Raw genomic sequence first — 22278 nt, forward strand, 5'->3', positions numbered from 1 at the left:
CCTCCTACTTTTCCCTGGAAAACCCGCTCTTTAGCACTGAATCAGAGCAAATGTTGATCCGTGGAAAATCCAATTGACATTTCCTCTGATTTGGTGGTAAAGATCTCTCTCCCCCCCCCCCAACCCCGGGAAAATGGCAGCCTGGATTAGCCCCATGGTGTGGGTTCTTAATTATGATTTGAACAAACCATGGTTTCAGATTATATTTGCCCCAGGTCAATGCATGTACTGTGGAAGCCATTCTGGTCAGAATGACTAATTTGTGGAAACCTCTCATAGACTTTTCGTGCGAAAAAGAAAATGAAATAATGACATTTACAATTGAAGATTGAAGATACTGTTTGTTTCTAGAAAGTGGCTTCGTTGTGTGTAATATTCGAGTGGATGAAGTGAATACTGTTTATATGTAGTGGACAAAGAATCGGAAGTTCCTTACCTTCCGATTTTCTCTCTCCTCCTTTAAACCTCTTTTTATTTCTTTTTCTTTATTTTTCTCTCTCTCTTCCTTTAATCCTTTCTCTCACCACACCCTTTACATGTTTTTATTGTATTTATATCAAAGTCTTAATTTGGACAAAAAGGAAGGGGGGGAATTTGACGTCCAGTTTTGTATTATTCTCTATAAACCCTAATAAAATTTATTCCAAAAGAGAGAGACTAATTTGAACCTCCAGTTTCAAAAAGTTATTTACTTTAATTACCTTGGTACTCTATGTGGTCTTCAACAGAAGAGGAAGGGTTCCCCTTTACTGTAATAAAGCTCCAAGGATGCCTAGAAAATCAAAACAAAAAACATATTTCATATTTATTTATGTACAGCATAAAGAAGTGTGCAGTGTATTAGAATACTTCATTTCAATGCTGCCCAGCCATCCGGATTTATGAAATGTGCCAAGTTATATAAGGGTAATGCCCTTTCCTACCTCATTTTTTTTTCAACTAAGAAGAAAAGATACTGACAAGGAATGCTTTTCCTTGTCCAAATGCCCCTTATTTCCTTCAGCTCATAACACAGTTCCCACTTTTAACCGAGGATCCAGCCTTGCAAATGCCAGGCAAACATAAACCTGGGCAGTCCGAAAACTACTAAACATTCAAACTTGGTAGGGGAAGCTTTTTAAAAGCTCACTGACGATCCTCCAGAGAAAGTTGTTTGAGGGTCAGACCCATAAAGAATTCGTTATGTGACAGAGTTCTGCAGAAATAAATGTCCAAGAAATGGAAAATAGCTGGCCTGCACTCTATGGCCTTTAAAAGAATCTAGATTTGGCAAAAGATGCAACGAAATACAAAAAGGGTATTAGTGGGAATGTTCAATGTATTAACATTTTATTGATTAGCTGGCAATCTGTTGTTTTAAAGGGCCTCAGATGAATCTATGCTTGCCAGTTCTCTTGAAATGCTGAAGATTTAGGAATTAGAAATTAGTTGTTCTTGTCATAATTTGGCTATTATTGGGGGTATACTGGAAAACTAATAAAACGTGTGTGTGTGTGTGTGTGTGTGTGTGTGTGTGTGTGAATTAGGTTTGCGTGTTCTAATCAACTCCAGGTGAGCAATACGTGCTTTTTCATGGCTGCTGGAATTCTTAGGCACAGCTTTGGAGATCGCTAAGAACATTAGCAGAAGAATACAGATTGCATAGAACAGGCACAAACAAGGACTGGATAATCTTGGCAGTTCGTGCTTGGGAATGGGGTATAAGCAGATCACTTGATCAACCAGTTTCACTACATATATAGAAAAGCCACGTTGCAATTGTGCAAAGTCTTAAAGTCTATAGGTCGTCTAGGATACTTTCAGGGTCCCAGAAGACATATTGGACAAACATTCACTTGTGAACTAGAGTTTGTGCACTGGAGACATCTCTGTGTTGCAACGAACAGTCCAGAGGGTAGCATAAAGCTGTTGGCATCCTCCTCCTTCGTCTCAGCTTCCCCCCTTGCAGAACTCAGCAGGAAGGACAACACTCGAATCAGTTGTCTCTGCCTGTCATTGGCTCTGGCACCACCTACTGTTGGCCTCCCTGCTTTCCACCCTACTGGCTCCAATGGGCCCCAGCCATCACTGTCTCTAAGCACCACTCCTTGCAACCCTGTGCAGCAAACCCAAAGAAAGCTGCAAATATTAAGTTCTTGAGACAGATCTGCCAGGGAGCCAGGTGCTTCTGCTGGAAATGTTTTGCTTCATACCACATGGCAAAGGCATTTAGAAAGCTATGATCTCCCTCCAAATGAGCGGGGTGGGCTGGTGGGAGAAAGGGCATGTCAATTGTTTAAAATGCCAGGAGAATTGTTTTTATTTTATTTTTGCTGTTGTTTTTTGTACATGGCTCTCTGTTGGAATCTGAACACATCAAATGAGACCCATTTGATTAAGTCAGAATGGAGAGAGAGAGAGAGAGATTAAAACACACACACACACACACACACACACACACACACACAGACAAAAATATGGCCCATTTAGTTAATACAGGGCACAGTCTCTTGCAGTGCAAGTCTATGCATGTTTACTTGGAAGTAAGCCCTATGGTGCACAGTGTTGCTAACTCGCAGGTAAGTTTGCAGCCCTACTTGCCAAGAGCACCAGGCAAGCCTGAGAGGAAGAACCACCTGAGATGTGGGTATCAAAAGAGTTTCTTGGCTGATGTGGCTAGACTCCCTGCAGCTCGGTCTTTTTTGGAGAAGAGCAGCTGGATGGGGCACAGGGGGTGAATTGATGCTGGCCTGATACGGAATCAGACCCTTGATCTATCTAGCTCAGTACTGCATATGGGCACCTCCAGGCTGTGGAAGCAATCCAAGTGCGTACTTGGAAATTTAGGTATATGCAAATAAAGCAGAATAAAGTGCCATGTCGTGCTGGCACAGCAAATCCAGAAAAGAAACTGACTTTTTGCCATTACAAAAGTGACAAAGAAATGCATTGTAAAAACGTGGGATGAGCAAATGATTCATGGGTAGGAGAAATATGCTGCAAACAAATCAGGATGAATGCTCAGTAAAGAGTGGATATAGGCTGGATCTAGACACGTCAAAGAAGTGATTCAGTTCAATGCATTGTAAACTCATACAGGGAAATTCGATAGGGAAAGACAGGACTCCACAGCGCCATCTGGTGTCACAGTGTTATATCGCATATACAACACATATAAAACACTTTTTCTTTACCAATCTACCTGAGTCCATAGTCTAACCTCCATGTCAGCTTTGTGCTAGCAAATCAGGTTGAAGAATCAACAAACAGGTCATCTGGAAAATCCCTACTTTGACCTGTCAGCCGTGCTCCAAGCTTTCAGAGGAACCCAGAGATGCCAAGCCATTTAACCTGGAAATGTTTGCATGCAAAACAAGTGCTCTGTCACTATGGCTTTTCCACCAAGTTGGGCAATAAGTTCTCAAGTCTCATACTGAAACATGCTCAGCTGAGCTACTGAATCTCTTTCAAACGATCTAATTAACTTCTGAACACTCCAAGTGGCAAGAAGAAGGGAAAATCACTATGTGAGATGTTTTTGCTATTGGGGGTGGGGGTGGGGACGCAGAATTATTTTAGGTACAGGCAGGATACAATAGGGCCTCTGTGTTGGTAACATTGGCAGGCCAGACTCCTACCTAAAACCAAGGTGGAGGAAATGCTTGCTGCCCAGTCTGGTCATTGCTTTCCTGGCTGAATCATCCAAATTTTTGGATCCTTCATCATTGACCGCAACTGCCAGGATCATGCCGTTGTGAACTGCATTCAAATACCGGACGAGTCTGATGCTTTCACCTTTGAGTTTGTAGGTGTCAAACCTAAAGAAACAGGCAGGAGCACATTAACAGCAGTTTGCCAAGATAGATCCATCTACAGATATAGCTGGAAACAAGTAATAAGAAGGCAAAATGAAAGGTTTAAGACCATAAAGTAAGCTGTCCCATCAGGCTTAGTTCACCTTGTACCACTCAGTCTACCTGAGAAGCCATTCTTGTGTTCCTATACCAATAGCTTGGGGACTTTCACCGCTGTAACTAAGCCAAGTTTTACTGCCTGTGCGACCTTCACTTAATGCTGGGTGGAAAAGCACATGAATTTGACCTTTGGAGAGTTTGTAAGTAAACCATTTTTAGCTTACTGAACATGTGGTATTTTCCTATGCTGGGGAAAGAGGGTAATTCTGGACTTCACTAGGGCATATTTTAAAGGTCTAGCAGCTTATTCTTCCATGCTTTGCTTTGCTTCATGTTTTGTGACTTTAAATCTCTGCTGGGGTTCACTCACCAAAGGGTACTTTGGTGGTATTTCTTCCTTGCCACCAATACATTCTGGGGTGCTTCATTTCCAATCAGTACATACCCTGCAACTTCCTGCTGAAATCCTGCAACTATTTACAGCACAAATTGTTCTAGTTTCTTTTTTGTCCAGCTCTTGTTATGCTGTAGCGCAATAATGCAACAACCCCATGGAAGCATCGCAGAACAACTAATGAAGCGAAATTATGTGTGGATGGACCAGTATAATTTCCACTATCCATGCCGTATTACTATGTCAATGACATGTTGCAGAACATACCCTCAAAAAGCCCCTCTTAGTTTGGAGGGACCCAATGCTTCACTGGGCTTGCCACTGTGTCTCCCAAGCAGGATCATTAATGCAGTACAGAAAAGCTCATTAGCAATACACAGGGCTTGTCCACGCAGTCTAAAAATGTGACTTGTAGGTTGCTCGTTCCTTCGTTTTGGAGGTATGAACCACCTGATGTTTCTACTGTCCAGGTAGTAGCACAGAAAGGTGTTCTTAATCAATACCACGGCTCTGAAGTCAGCAGCCCAAGCAAGCATCAGTACATTAAAGCAATCATTCCTCCAGGAAAAGTCTTCATTCCCCAAGGGGGGGGGGTGGCATGCCTGGCTGACTCATGTCTGACCTCCAGAAGATGAGTGAATTCCTGAGAAAGGGAGCCACGGCAGAATAGGCCCTTATCAGGCCATCTGGGTTTACATCTGTTTCATGTACGTGCAGTAAAGTATCCAATAAATCAACGCAGAGAATGCCTAGAAAGTCCCATTACTAGCATTCTCCTTAGATGCTGCTAGTGTGGCAATTGGGAGAAGAAGTGCATGGGAGGGGGATCGCCCCATTTTTTGAGCACGCATATATTTAGGACCTATGTCAGCTAAAGCTAGCTCCATACAGGTACAGATCCCAGTGGGTTCAGCTACAAAGAGCACAAAGAAGAGATAAAGTAGCACTTGGTACAATTCGTCTATGCTGATTAAAATATTCACACAGTTAACGTGGGGTGGGGAGAAATTCACGTCAGTTCACATTTAAAGGCAAATCTGCCCAAATTGCACTTTATGAAACAGTATGTTTTGTGATATATAATTACAGAATCATAAGAGTTTGAAGGGACCCTGTGTAGACTAAATCACAGCCATTCTTCAAAATTCACACTTCTCTGAATTTTGCAATGTGGTTCTCTGGCCAAGCAATGTGTACAGAAATGCACACACTAGAGTAAAGTGTGCATCTATTTGTGAAAATAACATACAGAAAGGTACTGTGTTAGGGGAAATCGTTTTGCAAAAATGCGTGTATCAGGCAAAAATGCGTAGACAAATGTGTATGTTCAGGGGGGAATCGCATTAGAATTCTGGTGGGTTTCATGAGGACTAAAAAAATAATCAGATTGATGTGGAAATGTGGAGAATTGCACATAAGACTGGAAGAAAGAGAAACTGAGTAGAATTGGAATTGAGAGATTGACTCACCGATCAGAATGGACAACTGTCCCTGTGTTCGGGTCAATGACATGGACAATAACACCACGATGTCCCCAGCTTCGTTCAAAGTAGTAGCCTCCTTCTTGCATGCCACCTGGGTTCAGGGTCTTGTTTAGGAAAGTCCACGATAGCTTTCTCTCACCATGCACCTCAAGAGTCCCATTATCGATCACCCCAATATACTTCTTTCCAAAGTAACTGTCTGGTTGGCTGCCATCATCAGCACTAAGGGGTTAAAGGAAAAACTAGATCATTTGAGTACATAATTACTAATGTGAAGGTCTACATAATTTAAAACTGTCTAGCTAGATCTTGGTAGTTCTCATATTTTGCTTAGATCTTCTGAAAAGCGACACGCTTTAAGTATTGGTTCCTTGAAAGAATGTGGAATTGTAAGGGCCATCTCTAAACATTTTGCTGTCTGTGTGTGGCAGATCAGCACACTGAGCCTTCCTCCTAGCCAAAGCGCATTGTACACAAGGTAGCCAAGTTATTTTGGCACCAGAGGCAGAAAACCCCTTAAGTGCCTTTCCTAGACAGTAGCAGAATAATGATAATACTAAATTAAATAGCTAAGCATTTGCTGCTGTTCCTTGGCTACCTCACTCTGCCTAAAGGTAGAGCTGGCTTCTGAACTAGTCTTTCTTTTCATCTGAAATGGTGTCCAAAAGTCACACCATCATGATAATCTGCATTGTGTGAAATGTATGGGTGGCATCCAATTAAGTCCTACTTAGGGTAGACCCACTGAAATTAATAGACCCAAGTTAATTAGGCCTATTCATTCAAGTGGGTCTACTGTTAGTATGACTGCTAGCAGATGCAACCTTATGCTTTTATCGTTGTCCTAGATGTGGTTTAATTTTTACGGTACCCCAAATATAATCCTTCCTGTGCTTTCTGTACTTGGGATGAATGGTCTGTGGTTCACAATGTGTTTATAAACCTGTTAAATTTTGGGTGTGGTCTTTGTCCTGCCATGATACTCCCAGATGCCTCTCGGGAGATTAGCACCTCTTTATGCCAACACCACCATAGCAACTCTCCTGCCAAGAGCTCATGAGGAAGCTTGGACCAGTGTGTGTGTGTGTGTGTGTTTAAGGGGCCTAGGAAGCCTAATCTTCAAAATTATGGGATGAAGCCTGTCTAATTACATACCGCCCATACAAGATGATTGTCAGGTTGCTCCGGAAAGGACAGCTCTCACTCCCGACATGAAGCTCTCCATCATTTTCGATCAAAATATGTCGAGTGCGCAAAACAATAGGGCCTGTGTTGTCTTTAATCACTAGCTTTCCTGGAGGGGGAAAAAAGAGTTTTGCTTTGATGGTGTGGTAAGATTCAAATCAACCAGAATTCAGAGTATCTTTTTATTTACTACATTAGTTTGGGTTTCCTAATTTTGCCACTTTTAATAAGGCACAGCATAAACATGTCTTTATTGTTTTAACTGTGAAAAACTCTATATTGGGTCCTTTCTGTTTTTTTTTTAAAAAAATCTGTTGTAGGTTACCTTGGAAGCTGCCTTATATTGAGTAAGACAAATGGTCATTTTTTGTCAGTGTTGTCTACTGGGATTGAAACTGGGATTGAAACTGGGAATGTCTGCATGCAAAGCAGATGCTATGGCCTGTTCCCCTCTAAATTTCTCTAAAGATTTCCATCTCAGACTTTCAGTACAGGTTAGAAAACATGTCACATGTGAATGTGGCGTTGTCAGGGCCAGCCCCAAGCATTTTGCTGCCTGAGGTGGATTAGCACCTCCCACCCCCACCCCCGTGAATACATCTATGCAATCTGCTTTCGAGCCTAGATATTTGCACCTTGGGAACATCAAGGTTGTTTTCTTCTTAAGCCCATGCACACCGTGGTTTACAGCAGGCATAGGCAAACTCGGGCCCTCCAGGTGTTTGGGACTACAATTCCCATCATCCCTGACCACTGGTCCTGTTAGCTAGGGATGATGGGAATTGTAGTCCCAAACATCTGGAGGGCCCGAGTTTGCCAATGCCTGGCTTATAGCCCTGATTCAGTGTCTGTTTTTGCACTAAGAAAACCTGAATTCTGACACCAACATATATTAAATTATACAGATATGTTATTTTGCTTCCGATAGTCACAGGGAGGAGAAATCTACCATCAGATCATAGGAAGTCTTACTCAGCACCTCCCACTTTCCAAACCAACCTCTTGCAATTTCAGCAGGCAAATAGCCTCACACTTTGCCATAAAGACAAGAAACTTGTTTTTTAAAAATCCTCTGAAAGCTGAGAGTTTCAAAGTGCTCAATTCTGCTTTGAGCTGTTGGCACAGAATATGAATTATGAATATCCCTGGCCTTGCTTCTTAACCACAGCTCGAAAAATTATTGGTCACCCTCTCCCATCTTTGGAAGAACTATACCGTTCCCGTTGCCTTAAAAAAAGTAAACAATATTTTACAGGATCCATCTCATCCGGGATATAGTCTTTTTGCACCACTGCCTTCGTGCAAGAGATATAGAACAATTACATCAAGAACAAATAGATTGAAGAATAGTTTCTACCCAAGAGCTATAACCATCTTAAATGCTGTAACCAAATAATATGACCTTAGAGAGTTGTGATGGGTGTGTACGTATGTGCATGTGTGGGTGACAGTGTCTTTCCTTTTTTTGTTTTTTTGTGCTTTTTTTTTGTTTTGTTTTTATGGGATGGCATCCAATTTCGTTGCACTTGTACAACATTGTACTTGTACTTGTACAATGACAATAAAGAAATCTTATCTTATCTTAACGTTGGCCCTGCTCAGCAAAGCCAAAGAAGGACAGAATAAAACTCTATTTCAACATCGCGAGCAAGACCTTTGAATCAGAGCTTGAAAGGGAGCGGGCCAGAGTGCGTCCACTTCCTTATAGCTCTGCAGGGCAGTGCTGATCCTCTCCAAGTCCTCCTCCATGCAAATGGACTGATGCAACTTGAGCCATGTTGTTCTACAAGCAGAGAAGCACTTGCGGAGCAAAAAGCTCACATGGATAACATTGGTTGATGCTACCAGCCACTGCTGACAGCACCAGGGTGCCTTTTTATAGCAGTTTGTGCCTCTGCCCCCATCTTGTAATTACACACACAGTGCATAATTAGCAGGGCGTTGAAAGAGGAAGTCACAAAGCAGCAGTGATCAAACATGTTGGGTCGCCTTTGCAATTTCCCCAGCCAGAAAAGCAAAACAAGTTCAGATGCACACAACATAGCTGATCAAATCTCATGCGCCGCAACATCCCAAAGCTGGGTTTCTCCTGGATACGCTGCCTATTAAGTGGATTTGTTTTCATGTGCGTGTGTGTAGAGGGGAAGCATTCAATCCTGAGTGTGTGTAAGCTGCTTTGAAATTTTATTATTTTCTGCAGAAAGCATGCAAAGGACGTGCTGTAATGGTGAGCTTTATGGGCACCTCCTACAGAAGTTTCCCTCCAAGGCAACGTAACGCCACAGCCAATTTACCCAACTATTAACTTTGTTTTGGGCGACCTAAGCTTACCTCCATTCGTGATGTTGATGGAATGGACCGTGGCAGAAGACGATAAGAGGAGCTTTCGGCCTCGGCTGATGTTCACCTGGTTATCTTCGTCATGCCCAGGGTTCCAGAGTTCCAGCTCTGGATCCAGGTCAGGACAGGACGAGGCCGCTCCTGCGGGGATAAGCAAAGGAAGCGGTGAGAGACATGAGTTTGTCTGTCACTAGGCATAATGGGGGAAACGACACCACATTTGGCAGGCAAAGGGCCTGGCTCATCACAGTAGCTATTCTGCTTTCACCCCACATTTCCTCCAAGGAGCTCGAGGTGCCATATGTGGCTCTACCCCATCTTCATTTTATCCTAACAACAGCCCAGTCTGTTAGGTTAGACTGAGAGACAGTGACTGGCCCAAGGTCACCCGGTGAGCTTCATGGCTGGTTGGAGATTTGAACCCTGATCCTCCCAGGTCCTAGTCCAACACTCTAACCACATACCATTCAACGTTTTACAGCTGAACATTGGCACCACTATTCTTGCACTCCAGGTTCCGCCAGCCCCATTTCTGCCACCTCTTTCTCTTTGGGGATGGACCACCGCTCCATGGTTAGAGCACCTGCTTTGCATGCAGAAAGACCCAAGTTCAATCCTCAGCTTCTCCAGGTAGGGCAGGGAGAAGGAAGCCTGTAGGCCAGTGTTCTTCAACCTGGGGTCCCCCAGGTGTGGGCGGACTACAAGTGCCATCATCCATAGCCAGCTTAGCCCAATGGTGAAGGATGATGGGAGTTGTAGTCCACTCACTTCTGTGGACCCCAGGTGGAAGAACGTTGGTCCGTCTAACTCAGTACTGTATATACCAATGACAAAGCAGCCTCACAGGCTACACATGCACGCACACAGAAACCCCGAAGTTTATTCTATGTCTGCTGTGAACCCTAAACTTTACAATTTAACCTCTTCCCTGTTGGCTTCTGAAGCAGCCGTTTTATTAAAGTGGGCTGTAATCGTTCTCTTTAAATAAAAACCAAGAATGCTTAAGCATATCAAATCTCACAGTGGAACTGGCTGTACTTAAAGAAGCAAGCAGTAAAACCTACCAATATATAAATATACTTGCAATGCACTTGGAAGAACAAACACATGAAAATAGGACAACGAACATAGTACTAAGGAACAAGCAGTTATAGATCTGTTTCAACCGCCAAGTCTTTTTCAAATATTTCCCAATTAGTAGTAAGTCCTTGGGAAAGTGTTCTCAAAGCAATTTTCTTTGGGGAATGGGTCCAAATAATTCTAATTGTTCGTCAGGAGCTGGTAACAATTATTTTAGCTGATCAGTAAGTAAGCTAAACAGGGAGGATTTATTTGGGCACACTTCCCAAGGAATATTTTTTTGAAAATCTTTCTCAGTGAGTTAGAACTAATTGGGACATATTTGGAAAAAAAGACTTAATAGTCAAAATGATCCATAATTGGGTGTTCCATAGAATTAATTGCCATTGTCCTATTTTTATGAGTATGGTCTTTGAAATACTGTATAAGGACCCTCAGTGCATGTCATACTCCACTTAAAGAAGATCCGGTGCAACTCAGCACACATTCAGTCTACAATTCTCTGTACACTTTGCTGGGAGTCAGCTCTGGTGAGCACAGTGGGAATTACTTCCAAGTAAACATTACTTTCAAGTAAACGCGGGTGGCGCTGTGGGTTAAGCCACAGAGCCTAGGGCTTGCTGATCAGAAGGTCGGCGGTTCGAATCCCCATGACGGGGTGAGCTACTGTTGCTCGGTCCCAGTTCCTGCCCACCTAGCAGTTCGAAAGCATGTCAAAGTGCAAGTAGATAAATAGGTACCACTCCAGTGGGAAGGTAAACGGCATTTCCTTGTGTTGCTCTGCTTCGCCAGAAGCGGCTTAGTCATGCTGGCCACATGACCCGGAAGCTGTACACCTGCTCCCTCGGCCAGTAACGCGAGATGAGCGCCGCAACCCCAGAGTCGGACATGACTGGACCTAATGGTCAGAGGTCCCTTTACCTTTACCTTTAAACATGCATAGGGCTGCATTGTTCTGATAATTTTTGGATTGGCAGTGGGCTGGGGTTAGGAGCCAGTGTGCTTTCAAATGCGCAGGCTTGAATTAGAGATCGACACCCAACATGCTCAGAGTAGACTTACTGGAATCAATGGGTTCCCAGAGTGACTTAATCAATCTCTTTTCCCAGGGATCTCTGGGAATTGTGGCTCTGGGAGGGGAATAGGGGTCTCCTAGCGACTTTCAGCACCCTTAACAAACTACAGTTCCCAGAATTCTTTGGTGGGAAGCCATGACTGTTTAAAGTGGTATCGTGGTGCTTTAATTGTATGGTCCAGATGTGTCCTTTAAAATTAACCTGACAACCAACCCCAATTCCTCCCTGCCAAGTCTCTCTGAAAGGAGGATCACATTTCATTCTTTTGCCCTGTAAATAGTTTCCACTGCAACTATTCAGGAAATTCTCTGACTGACAAGAGTCATACTGCTGTGTGTGTGTTTTTCTTTTCTTCTCTTGTGCCATTGGAAAGATAAATTGAGAATTCTAAACAAACTCTCTCCATCTGCATTGAGTTTCCTGTCACATTCCAAAAAAACAAACAAGTCCAGGGCAGAAAAAGAGACCCTGGAAAGGGATCAGTCAATCTGCTGGCTTGTGGTTTCTCGACTGAATCCACCTTCGCTCTTCTCTAGCCTCAAGTGACCAGCTCTAAAGGACAGAGTTCATACGTTCTTATGAGTTCCATAGAGCAGGCATGGACACGGGCTATCTTGGTAGATCTTCGAGTGATTATCAATAAATCCGGAATCCAGTAATTTTATGATAGTAAGTAAATAGCAGAACAAAACCCAAACCGACTTTCATTGTGCTAATTTCTGTCCTGTAAAATATTAATGGTTGGCTTTGATCAGCATTCCCCTTGCGCAACTCTGCAGGTCAGTCTTAATATATTTCATTATGTTGGTTTTAACCGCTGAATGCAAAATATTACAATATTTTTTTGAAAAATTTTTTTAATGTAATTTTATCATTGCAAGATGCCCTGGATTCCCTCTGGGAAAGAAGAGCAGGATTTAACTCTGAAGTATATAAATAAGTGAAGAAAACATATCTCCTTTGTCGCACATGCTAATCCTCCCCTCCAGGTTACCACAGAGGCAAAATATCCTCCCTTTGTTTTCCTTCTTCCCTTTGACTGACAGCCTTTACATTCAAAGGTGCAGAGAGTTCACAGATTCCTACCATGCTGTAATTTACTTTTTAAAAAATAACACATTACTATATATATATATATATATATATATATATATATATATATATACATACATACTATGCAATGCAATATCCCAGCTTAACCCAGAAGCTAGGTTATCTGTATAATGTTGTTATATGTGGAATAGTTTTTTCATATTTTTTTAAAATGAAAAAAGATATACTTCTGCAAACCTGAGGAACCCTAGAGTATTCTGAAACCACTGCATTATATCTGGGTGTCCCGCACTTCCACACCAGGCTTCCTAAATTATAGATACAGAGCTACTTAGGCACAGTGTTAGACAAACTCTGAATAGGTAAAGGTAAAGAGACCCCTGACCATCAGGTCCAGTCGTGTCCGACTCTGGGGTTGCGGCGCTCACCTCGCTCTATAGGCCGAGGGAGCCGGCGTTTGTCCGCAGACAGCTTCCGGGTCATGTGGCCAGCATGACAAAGCCGCTTCTGGTGAACCAGAGCAGCGCACAGAAACACCGTTTACCTTCCCGCCGGAGCGGTCCCTATTTATCTACTTACACTTTGACATGCTTTCGAACTGCTAGGTGGGCAGGAGCTGGGACCGAGCAATGGGAGCTCACCCCGTGGCAGGGATTCAAACTGCCAACCTTCTGGTCAGCAAGCCCTAGGCTCTGTGGTTTAACCCACAGCGCCACCTGGTCCCTATAAACTCTGAATACCAGGGGCCAAAAACATCAGGAGCCGGGTCTCCCCCTCATGTTCTCTTCTAAACTTCCTTTTTGGCATCTGCCTGGCTTCTCCTGGAAACGAAACGTTGAGCTAAAGGGATCATTAACGAACAAACTAATGAAAGGAAGATTAGATGCTCTGTTGATTGGGCTATAAAAATATTTCAGGGAACACCCGTTTGGGCTCCTAGAAGGAGATGCACAGCTGTATTGAGCAGAAGGGACAGTTTTAATAGCCTATAGTAATGACAGCTTAAGCAAATAATTCAAGAACTGCATGAGAGAATTTCACCTAACACAGATGGCGGGTGGTTAGGGCTTAGGAAGCAAATCAAAGAACTGACCGCCTCCTCTTCTGCCAGGGAGAGAGACAGTTTTACAAGGTGCATCTTTGCATCTCTCCTCCCTGCTCCGGCACCCGTTTGCCTCCATCACAGATGAAATTCCACACCCAGCTGCGAATTTCCTCTTCTCTCCCTTCTCCTAGGTCAGATTGTATTCTATCCCTGCTCTGTCATTGCGCAGGGATTAGAAACAACGGGCCCGAGTATAGCATTAGGTTTTTTTTTGCTTCCTAATGAAAACTTCCTGAGCACGAGAAGCAAAACAGGTAGTTAAAGAGAGAGTAGCAATTTTGAATCCTGAGCGTTCATTTCTGGAAATGTGTTTCATAAAAAAAACAGGGCACGCTCTAAGGCAGAAGGTGGGAGCTCCTGCTCTCCAGATGTTGCTGGACTTCAATTTCCCTCTTCCCTGTCCATCAACCGCACAGGCTGGGAATGATGGGAGTTGGAGTCCAGAAACAACTGGAGAGCGCCTCCTGTTCTAAAGCAGTGGTTTTCAACCAGGGTGCTGTGGCACCCTGGGGTGCCTTGAATGATGGTCACAGGTGCCGCGGGCAACACTGGCCTCTTGTCCCTCTTTCCTTCCTTCCTTCCTTCCTTCCCTCCCTCCTCCTCTGCCCTCTCGTGTCTCAGCCTCCCAAAGGCTTGCACAGCTGTTTATTGCAGCAGCCCAGGCTATAAGCTCCGTAGGTGAATGTTGCCTCTGGGAGGCACCTCTCTTTGGGGAGGGGGGTGGGCAGCTCAGAGACCAGGGGTGGCAGCTGTGGCTGCCTGGGGGACTCCCAAGGAGAGGGGAGAGGAGGCTGAGGGAACCCTCCACAACGGAGGGTGTTTGAAAAAGGGTGAGAGGCTGCCAGTTCTGCAGGCAAGGGGTGACATAACTGGGCTCCTGTGCCCCACAGGGATGCCGCAGAAAGAATGTGGTTGGTTAAGGGAGCCGCCATCTCCAAAAGGTTGAAAACCTCAGTTCTAAAGAGTAGATACTGATGCAGCAGAAACTTTGATGAAACGAAGCAGGACTGGGTCTGGTCTGGGTCTGGATGAGACACCTCACCGTGGCCCCACAAATGCCACCCTGAGTTCCACAATGGAAGACATGAAGAATAGAAACCAAGGAAGACAAAATAAAAATATGTTCAATAATATGCAGCTTCTGTCGGTTTGAGGGAGTGGAGAGTTGTGGGGGGGGGGGGTTCTTTAAAATCCTAAGCCACCCACTTTGAACCTATGGGATAAGCAGCATTTCCATTTAAACAAACTCTAGCACTCCGTGTTTAATGGCTTGAGCACCCGTACCATCCGTGTAAATGTAGAAAAACATCAACAGAGAGGAACTTTAAAGCTATTTTGGCCCTGAGATGAGTTTTAAAGCTGCCCAGTGACTGAGAAACTACAGGGACCCATACAAATACCTTTAAGCCTTTCAATGAATTATCTGCTTGGGGGGGGGCAAAACAGGTGACACTCCTTCCCAGAATAAAACTCTATTAGTATTTATGTGCCGATTTAAAAATAGATTTGTGTGTGTGTGTGTGTGTGTCATTGTAGTTGTCATTTTTTTGAAACAAGCAAATAAATAAAAAGGAGGGTGTTCCTAGCACTTTGGGGTTATGTGCAATTTATGAATCCCATCATATTTCACAAATTAAAATTATGGGAAGTTTTTAATGTTATAATGTTTTATTATGTTTTTGAATATGGTGGAAGCCACCCAGAGTGGCTGGGAACACCCAGTCAGATGGGTGGGCTGCAAATTATTTATTATTATTATTATTATTATTATTATTATTATTATTATTATTATTATTATTATATATACAAACAATTTTTTAAAAAGTGTTTTATTTGCAGCCTCATGAAATAAAAAATAAAAAAAGCAGAACACAAAATGTGGAAAATAAAATGAATATTGTGGCCGTTCAATTAAATCCATCCAGACTTACCCATGTGTACAGCAGGGAGCATAAATACCAACACAACTAAGCAGCTGGTCAGGAACATGTTTGGGTGTGGAAATGCTCTTTGAAGATACCCCTTGTCTTCTGGAGACCTGTAAAAAGGAGCAGAGGGGACGAAAAACAGTTTGAGAATGCTTCATATATATTTTTTGCAAAGATATGGATATTTAGTTATTTATTTTCAATAAAATAAAATAAAATGAGGTAAGGTTAGGCTTGATTGTATGACTAAGCCTATATTGGTTTATCCCTTTTCTTGACTCAGCAGAGCTAAGATAACAAGTGTGCTTTCCATACCGCACCTCAGTCTTAAATTTTATGCAGGCTGCTTAAGATAACATGAGCCGCCATTTAGGATTTTATATATATGTACTAAGTATTTACAGGCAGAGGGGAAGCTAGCTGCTCCATTACCTGGAGCGGTGCATATACTTTGCACCCGGGGGCAGGGCTAGCCACCCACGGGGGCGGGAAGAGCATCCCAAGGGGGCGGGGCGAGCATCCCAGGGTGGCACCGCCCATGACAAGTGACAAGGGGCAAGGGGGGTGCTGCCCACAGTGAGCATCCCAGGGGGCAGCGCAACGATGTCACCCCCCTCAGGCATGTAGTTTTAGAGACATTGCTATAGCCAAGCCTCCCCTGGCCCGTTCACCCATATGGTCGCTAGGTTTTTGACTAATGTGCTATTTACAAAGAAGAGGAATGGTTCTCTTCCCATTTATGACAATGCAGAAATTAATTAAGACCTATTATTGGGGCGATAAAATGGGTGATAAATTAATTTTAATGGGTGTTTTTTTAAAACTATTTCAGTTGGACTACTCAGATCTCAGTTTGACTTAAAGGGAAGGGTGTAAATGGGTTGTTTTAAAATTGGTTTCGCACTGTATTGTTTAAATTTGTTAAATTGTTTCACTCTGTGTGTGTTACGATGAATGTGTTTTGCGATGTGATATGGGCCACATGACCGAAATAAACCTACCTACCTACCTACTACCCCCCTCAGGGATGACACCCAGGGCAGGCCACACCCACCACACACCCCTTCCTCTGCAAGTGTTTACAGGGTGAGGCAGAAGAAGGAAGAATGTGGCGTGTTACAGGATAATCCAGAGGAATGCGGCATGGAGAACACACAAGTGATACAGCTCAGCATGTAAGGAAGGAGGGAAAAACTCGGTAAAAATTATTGCCAAGGTTCAAATTCGGCAAACTAGTGTCAGCTTGAAGTACATACACACCACAGCACAACAAGCAACAGCAGCCAGACTTTACAACCACACAAGCAAGCATTCGGGAGAATCAAGTTAACTGGCTCCAACAACACAAATGAAATCACAACACTGTGTTTGTGTGCGTAGGGTTTTTTTGTTTGTTTGTTTTTTAAAAGTATTTATTAGTAGGAGTCACATTCATTTATATACCGCTTCGTTGCCAAAGTGGTTTCTAAGCAACTTACAAGTGTAAAACCAATTACAAACATACATTTGTAACAAATGCACAAAGAAACAATTCCATCAAAACATTCGGCGAAATCTCCACAATTATAATGTGAAATAAAACAAGCCCATTAAAACAGCACAAGAATTAAAGCAATTAAATCCAGGAGGTTCAGGACAGGTTCATTCATTTCCTGGGCAGATGACAATACCTCATAAAACATGACAAAGTAATAATGAGGAGAACCACTACTGACGACAGTATGAATCACAGCACTTAAAAAAAAAAATGCATCAGAGTTTAAAAGCCCAGGGAAATCAAAATTATTATTATTATTTTATTATTCATTGAATTTATATCTCACCTTTCTCTCCAAAGAAACCCAGGGCAGCAAACACATCCGTAATACCCTGCCCCCCCCTTGCAAAGTATTCTAAAACTGCAAAATGCTTTAAATACAGTTAAGAGTGGAAAAGATCACCTGATGCCTGAAAGACTATAGTGTAAGGACACTCCGAAATGTCCCTATTTTCTCGCAGGATTCAATTACATACCAGCAAATGGAAGTTGTTTTGGGCTCCACCTTAACACAACATTGTATAACCACCCCACCAACAAATCAGAATGAAAGCTCAAGAAATAACCGGCGTAGTCTAACCTCCGTGTAGACAAATCAGGACAAAATGCTCAACACACAGGTTGTCTGGAAGCAACCTAGGAGACACGTCAGCTTCCCTGGGTCCCACAAACGAGTCTCACAAATGGGGAAACATGATAGAGAAGGCATATCCCTAACCCAACACACTGTCAAGATGGTGGGGGCACCCATACAATTGGGGGGTGGTTCTTAAGTTGTTGTGGACAGTATGATGGGGAGGAAGCCATCCCCAAAAGTATAAAACGAATAAAGTCGGATGCAAACCAGAATGTGCTATATAGGAATAAGCTTGTGCTTTCCGCGATTGTAAGGTCGCAAGAGGTTAAACTTCTGAGTGGCCTCAGCCCTGCTGCTCCCTGACAGGTGCTGCAGTCTTTAGACCAGCAGAGATGCGGCAATTAAATAAAAGGATGCCAGAAAGCTTGTTAGGGAGGGGCTGAGCAGGAGGGGTAGTCGGTGAAAGCACACACAAAATGGGTAGGAAGCTACTGTGCCCAGTTTTACACTTTAAGGGAATCAAAATGCGGGGGGGGGGGAATTAATAGGATTGTGCAGAAACCAAGTGCACGGCCAACGTTTTAACAGTGTTGACATTCAGTAAGCCAAGGATGTTATAACAAGACTTTGCTGCAATTACCCTAAAGCACACCGGCCGCCGTTAACACTGGCCAATTTTTTTAAAAAAAATATTACTTCAGTTTGAAATACTACCACTGCATATAGGCAAAACGTTATGATTCATTATGATACACATTACCACGCCACTTTAAATGTAGATCGGTTGTGGGCACTTTATTTTTTGGCAAATGTGCTTTGCAAGCGTGAGCAGAAGTTTGGATAGTGCCCTCTTAGTGTACAAAATAGTGCCAGGGCAGGGTGGTCTGTTATGGCAAATGGGGCACTGCCCCATCAATCTTAGTTTGCCCTCGGCCAGTCTCCACCCGCCTGCCTCTTAACAACCAGTTCCAGGGATCGGACCAGGCTGTCAACTCCTTTCCTCCTTAGGGTCACGTGTTGGCTTTGAAAAAAATCAGCAGGTAGGAAGATGGGGAGAAAGCAAGAATGAATGGTCTCTGCCTATCAATGGCTTCAGCTCCACCTACTTGCGGGGCTCTCTGCCTTCTGCCCTCCCAGTCCTCATGGTCACCAACCCTTGTGTTGATAAGGGAAAATGCAGAGCCAGAGAGAGAAAAACTCAGATCCAACTCCAAAATTTCTTGTAGATCCTGTTTTACAACAGTTCTAACACAGGTCTACACGGACTGCCAAGTGGCTCTCCTGGGTATTAATTAGGAACATTTCATAGTCCCATCTGGAGATGCCAGATGGGATCTGGGTCCTTTTTGCATGTGCTTTACCACTGATTTTAGATCATTCAGGGAGAGTATGTTGGACCCTGGAAATATCAAAACTGGCCACTTCTGAGTCAATTCTTCCAGCAGGCTGATTTGGTTCTGAGAAAGAAGCGAATTCTCTGTCCAGTGGGTGTTTAAATCCTCCGTATGTCAATCAAATTAAAGTTTTCCACCAATTTGAAAAGGGTTACGGGTAGTCTCCCTTCCTTAGTTTCAGTTTTCCTTATTGTCCTGTCCATTTTTAGGGAGACTACCCCATTCTAATGGAGATATGAGCTCAACAGGGAATTTGGCGAACAAGACACACACTTCAGGCAAAAGACTGACAGTACTAGTTTAGAGTCATGCATAAGTATTTGATTTGGGGTGGGGGTGGGGAGAGTAATTGCATTCTTTCAAATTGGAAAAAAAGCCCTAACTCTTTTATTTATCAGCACCTAAAGCCAAGAAGAATTTCAGAATATTGCCAGCTGGCTGTTTTCTTAAGCCTTACGACTCCAGAGTCATGTGGAAATAAAGCAACTGCATTTTATCTTAACTTGAACTGCTGCCCTGCTATTAAGATCTACAGTGAAGTAATCATTTCTGTCATCAGCTGGCCATATATTTGAAAAATATTATATAGGAGGGCCAAAGCTGAACAAGAACACTAACTTGCCCTCTTGCCGCAGTGAGCATATTGCTATATAAAAATGTTTATATACCACTATGCAGTGCTTTTTTCGGGGGGACGGACGGACGCAGGGGTACGGATACCCCTAAACATTTTGTACTTTTGTCCATTTACTGTATTTATTTCCCCCGATTAGAACTATAAAATTTTGGTTTTCTTGAGTCAAAATGAGAGTACCCCTAAACATTTTTTTAAAGAAAAAAGCACTGCCATTATGCCAATAAAATAATCAAAGAGGTTTACAACAATAAAATATACATCTGTGCAATATGAACCACATGAAAAGGCACACTTTGAATCTCTATTTTGCATGATGGTTCCTGAAATGAAGAAGCGGGTTTTCATCTGTTTGGATACAATTGGGTGCCGTTTTATATTAAGATGGTGGACTGAAGTGCACTGATTTTAACCACTGATTACAAAGCTGCAGAGATGGGTTGTTGTTGTTGGTTTTAACTTACAACTCCCATGCAATGCCAGGTACAAGGCTACTGATTGACCTATAAAGCCCTAAGTCAGGCATGGGCAAACTCGGCCCTCTAGATGTTTCGAGACAACTCCCATGATCTCTAGCTAACAGGACCAGTGGTCAGGGATGATGGGAGTTGTAGTCCCAAAACATCTGGAGGGCTGAGTTTGCCTTTCTATGCCAGCCCTAAGTAATTGTTTCCTGTCAAGGAGCATGGAGCTTGATTCTGTGTCCATGGGAGCCCTCTGCCACCTCCTGTTACCCCTGTTTTTCTCCAAGCCAAGTCTTCCCTCCCAAATGGTTGCTTTGGGATGAAGGGAGACGACTGGTTAAAGTGCAAATGCGTTTTTTAAAAAGTCCAATTCCTTTACAGGACAATCAGCACGACGCTTGCCCATCCCTAATTAAAATAATGAAGTAGGACCTCGATTATTCCCATTTGTCCATTGTTTAACCACTCACAGAAAACTTTCTTGTTTTCAAACATTCAGCGTGACTCCAGATGGCAGAAACATGTGATGAACAACAAAAGCCAAGTCCTGCAGACCTTACATAACTGCTAGGTTTCAACCTTCGCCAGGACACTTGCTACGTGTCCTGCTTTTAAAAATGAAGTTTGCATTGATTGGCAAGGGGAAAAAAATCAAACAGCAGAATATAGAACAGGGTTCCTGAGTAACCAAATTTGGCCACGATCAATGGTAAACATGCATTTTAAAAATGATCTTGATATTGTGTGTTTATATTGTAAGCCTCTCTAGAACCTTAAGGCATGAAATAAATCCTATCAAATACCTATTTGCATCTCTCTCCTGCATGTGTGTATACATTCACACATGGAAAAACACTCAGCAGATGAATTAACCTGCACTGTCATTTGAAGTTTGCTACCACTTCCTGTTCAAGGCAGAGCTAAATAACAGATTAGTGGGTTTATAATATCTACTAAACCTTCCTCATAGCACCCAAATGTATCAACCCCTTTCTCTTACTAGGCCAACTAGTAAGAGGTGAACATCACTGAGCACCAACCAAGACCCAGATCCATGCTGTAGTACCACTTAGAATAATGGGATTTTAGAGTCAAATGGGACCCAGAGGAACATCTAGCCTAGGGGTGTCCAAACTTTTTTCAAAGAGGGCCAGATTTGATGAAGTGAAGGGCCAACCAAAGGGCCGAGACCAATGCTGTTGACCTTTTTTAGGATTGAAGTTGTTGAGCTTTTTTTTAGGATTTTACCCCAGGAAATAAACTGCTACAGGGGCTGGATTAGGCACCCAAAATGGACTATGGACATGCCTGATCTAGTCCAACTAGGAATATGCAGCCGTCCTATGCGGGGATCGAACCTGCAATCTTGGCGTTATCAGCGCCATGCTAATTTAGAGACACTCCCTAACAGTGAACATAGAGATAGGGAATTTAGAATTTAGAAGGGATCTCTAGAGCAGTGTTTCCCAAACTTGGGTCTGCAGCTGTTTTTGAACTACAACTCCCATCATCCCTACCTAGCAAGACCAGTGATCAGGGATGATGGGAATTGTAGTCCAAAAACAGCTGCAGACCCAAGTTTGGGAAACACTGCTCTAGAGAAGACCATGCAGCTGCAGAGCCCATTGTTGCCCTCCCACCATGAGCTTCCTGGGCATCTTTTCCCTTCCTCCTTACTTGCCTTCTCCAAGCATGCAAACTATGGCAAGAGCGAGGGGATGAATGCAGCATCACAGCAATACGAAAAGAGGCCTGCTACATCAGGGTAACGGCCCTTCTAGTCTCACAGTAGCCAATCCATTGTCAATGGCAAGCCCACAAGCGGGATCTGACTGAGTGCAACAACATTTTCTGCACTGTGATTCCGAGCAACAGGTATTAAGAGGCATATTCACTCCAACAGCAAAAGTAGAATGTAGCTGTTGTGGGAGCTGTACCTTTAGCTTCTCGGGAGGCAGAGAGCGATGCATTTTCCAGCATGGAAATGCAGTGATGGGGAAAGCAGCATCAGCTTAATTTCTGCCTCCAAGGCAGCACTTTAAAAGGTTTTTTTAAAGAAAAGAAAAGAAATAAAAAAGTGGCAGGCTTATCATGCAGCCAGCACAGTGAAAATCTTGAAGGTCTCTCCAGTTCC

General features: G+C 43.2%; 1 protein-coding gene across 1 annotated transcript in view; it reads right to left on the minus strand.

Annotated features, from left to right (window-relative positions):
• CEMIP (cell migration inducing hyaluronidase 1) overlaps positions 1-22278 on the minus strand; it is a 160571-nt gene that overhangs the window by 54739 nt on the left and 83554 nt on the right. The window contains exons 2-7 of the mRNA XM_033167983.1: positions 15542-15648; positions 9288-9437; positions 6927-7065; positions 5757-5993; positions 3618-3797; positions 702-772 (exon numbers count right to left, since the gene is read on the minus strand). Of these exons, the coding sequence (XP_033023874.1) occupies positions 702-772; positions 3618-3797; positions 5757-5993; positions 6927-7065; positions 9288-9437; positions 15542-15599 (835 nt within the window). The 5' untranslated portion in view covers positions 15600-15648. The remainder of the gene's footprint in view (positions 1-701; positions 773-3617; positions 3798-5756; positions 5994-6926; positions 7066-9287; positions 9438-15541; positions 15649-22278) is intronic.

The sequence above is a fragment of the Lacerta agilis genome, chromosome 13, assembly GCF_009819535.1.
Source record: "Lacerta agilis isolate rLacAgi1 chromosome 13, rLacAgi1.pri, whole genome shotgun sequence".
NCBI classification, from domain to species: Eukaryota; Metazoa; Chordata; class Lepidosauria; order Squamata; family Lacertidae; genus Lacerta; species Lacerta agilis.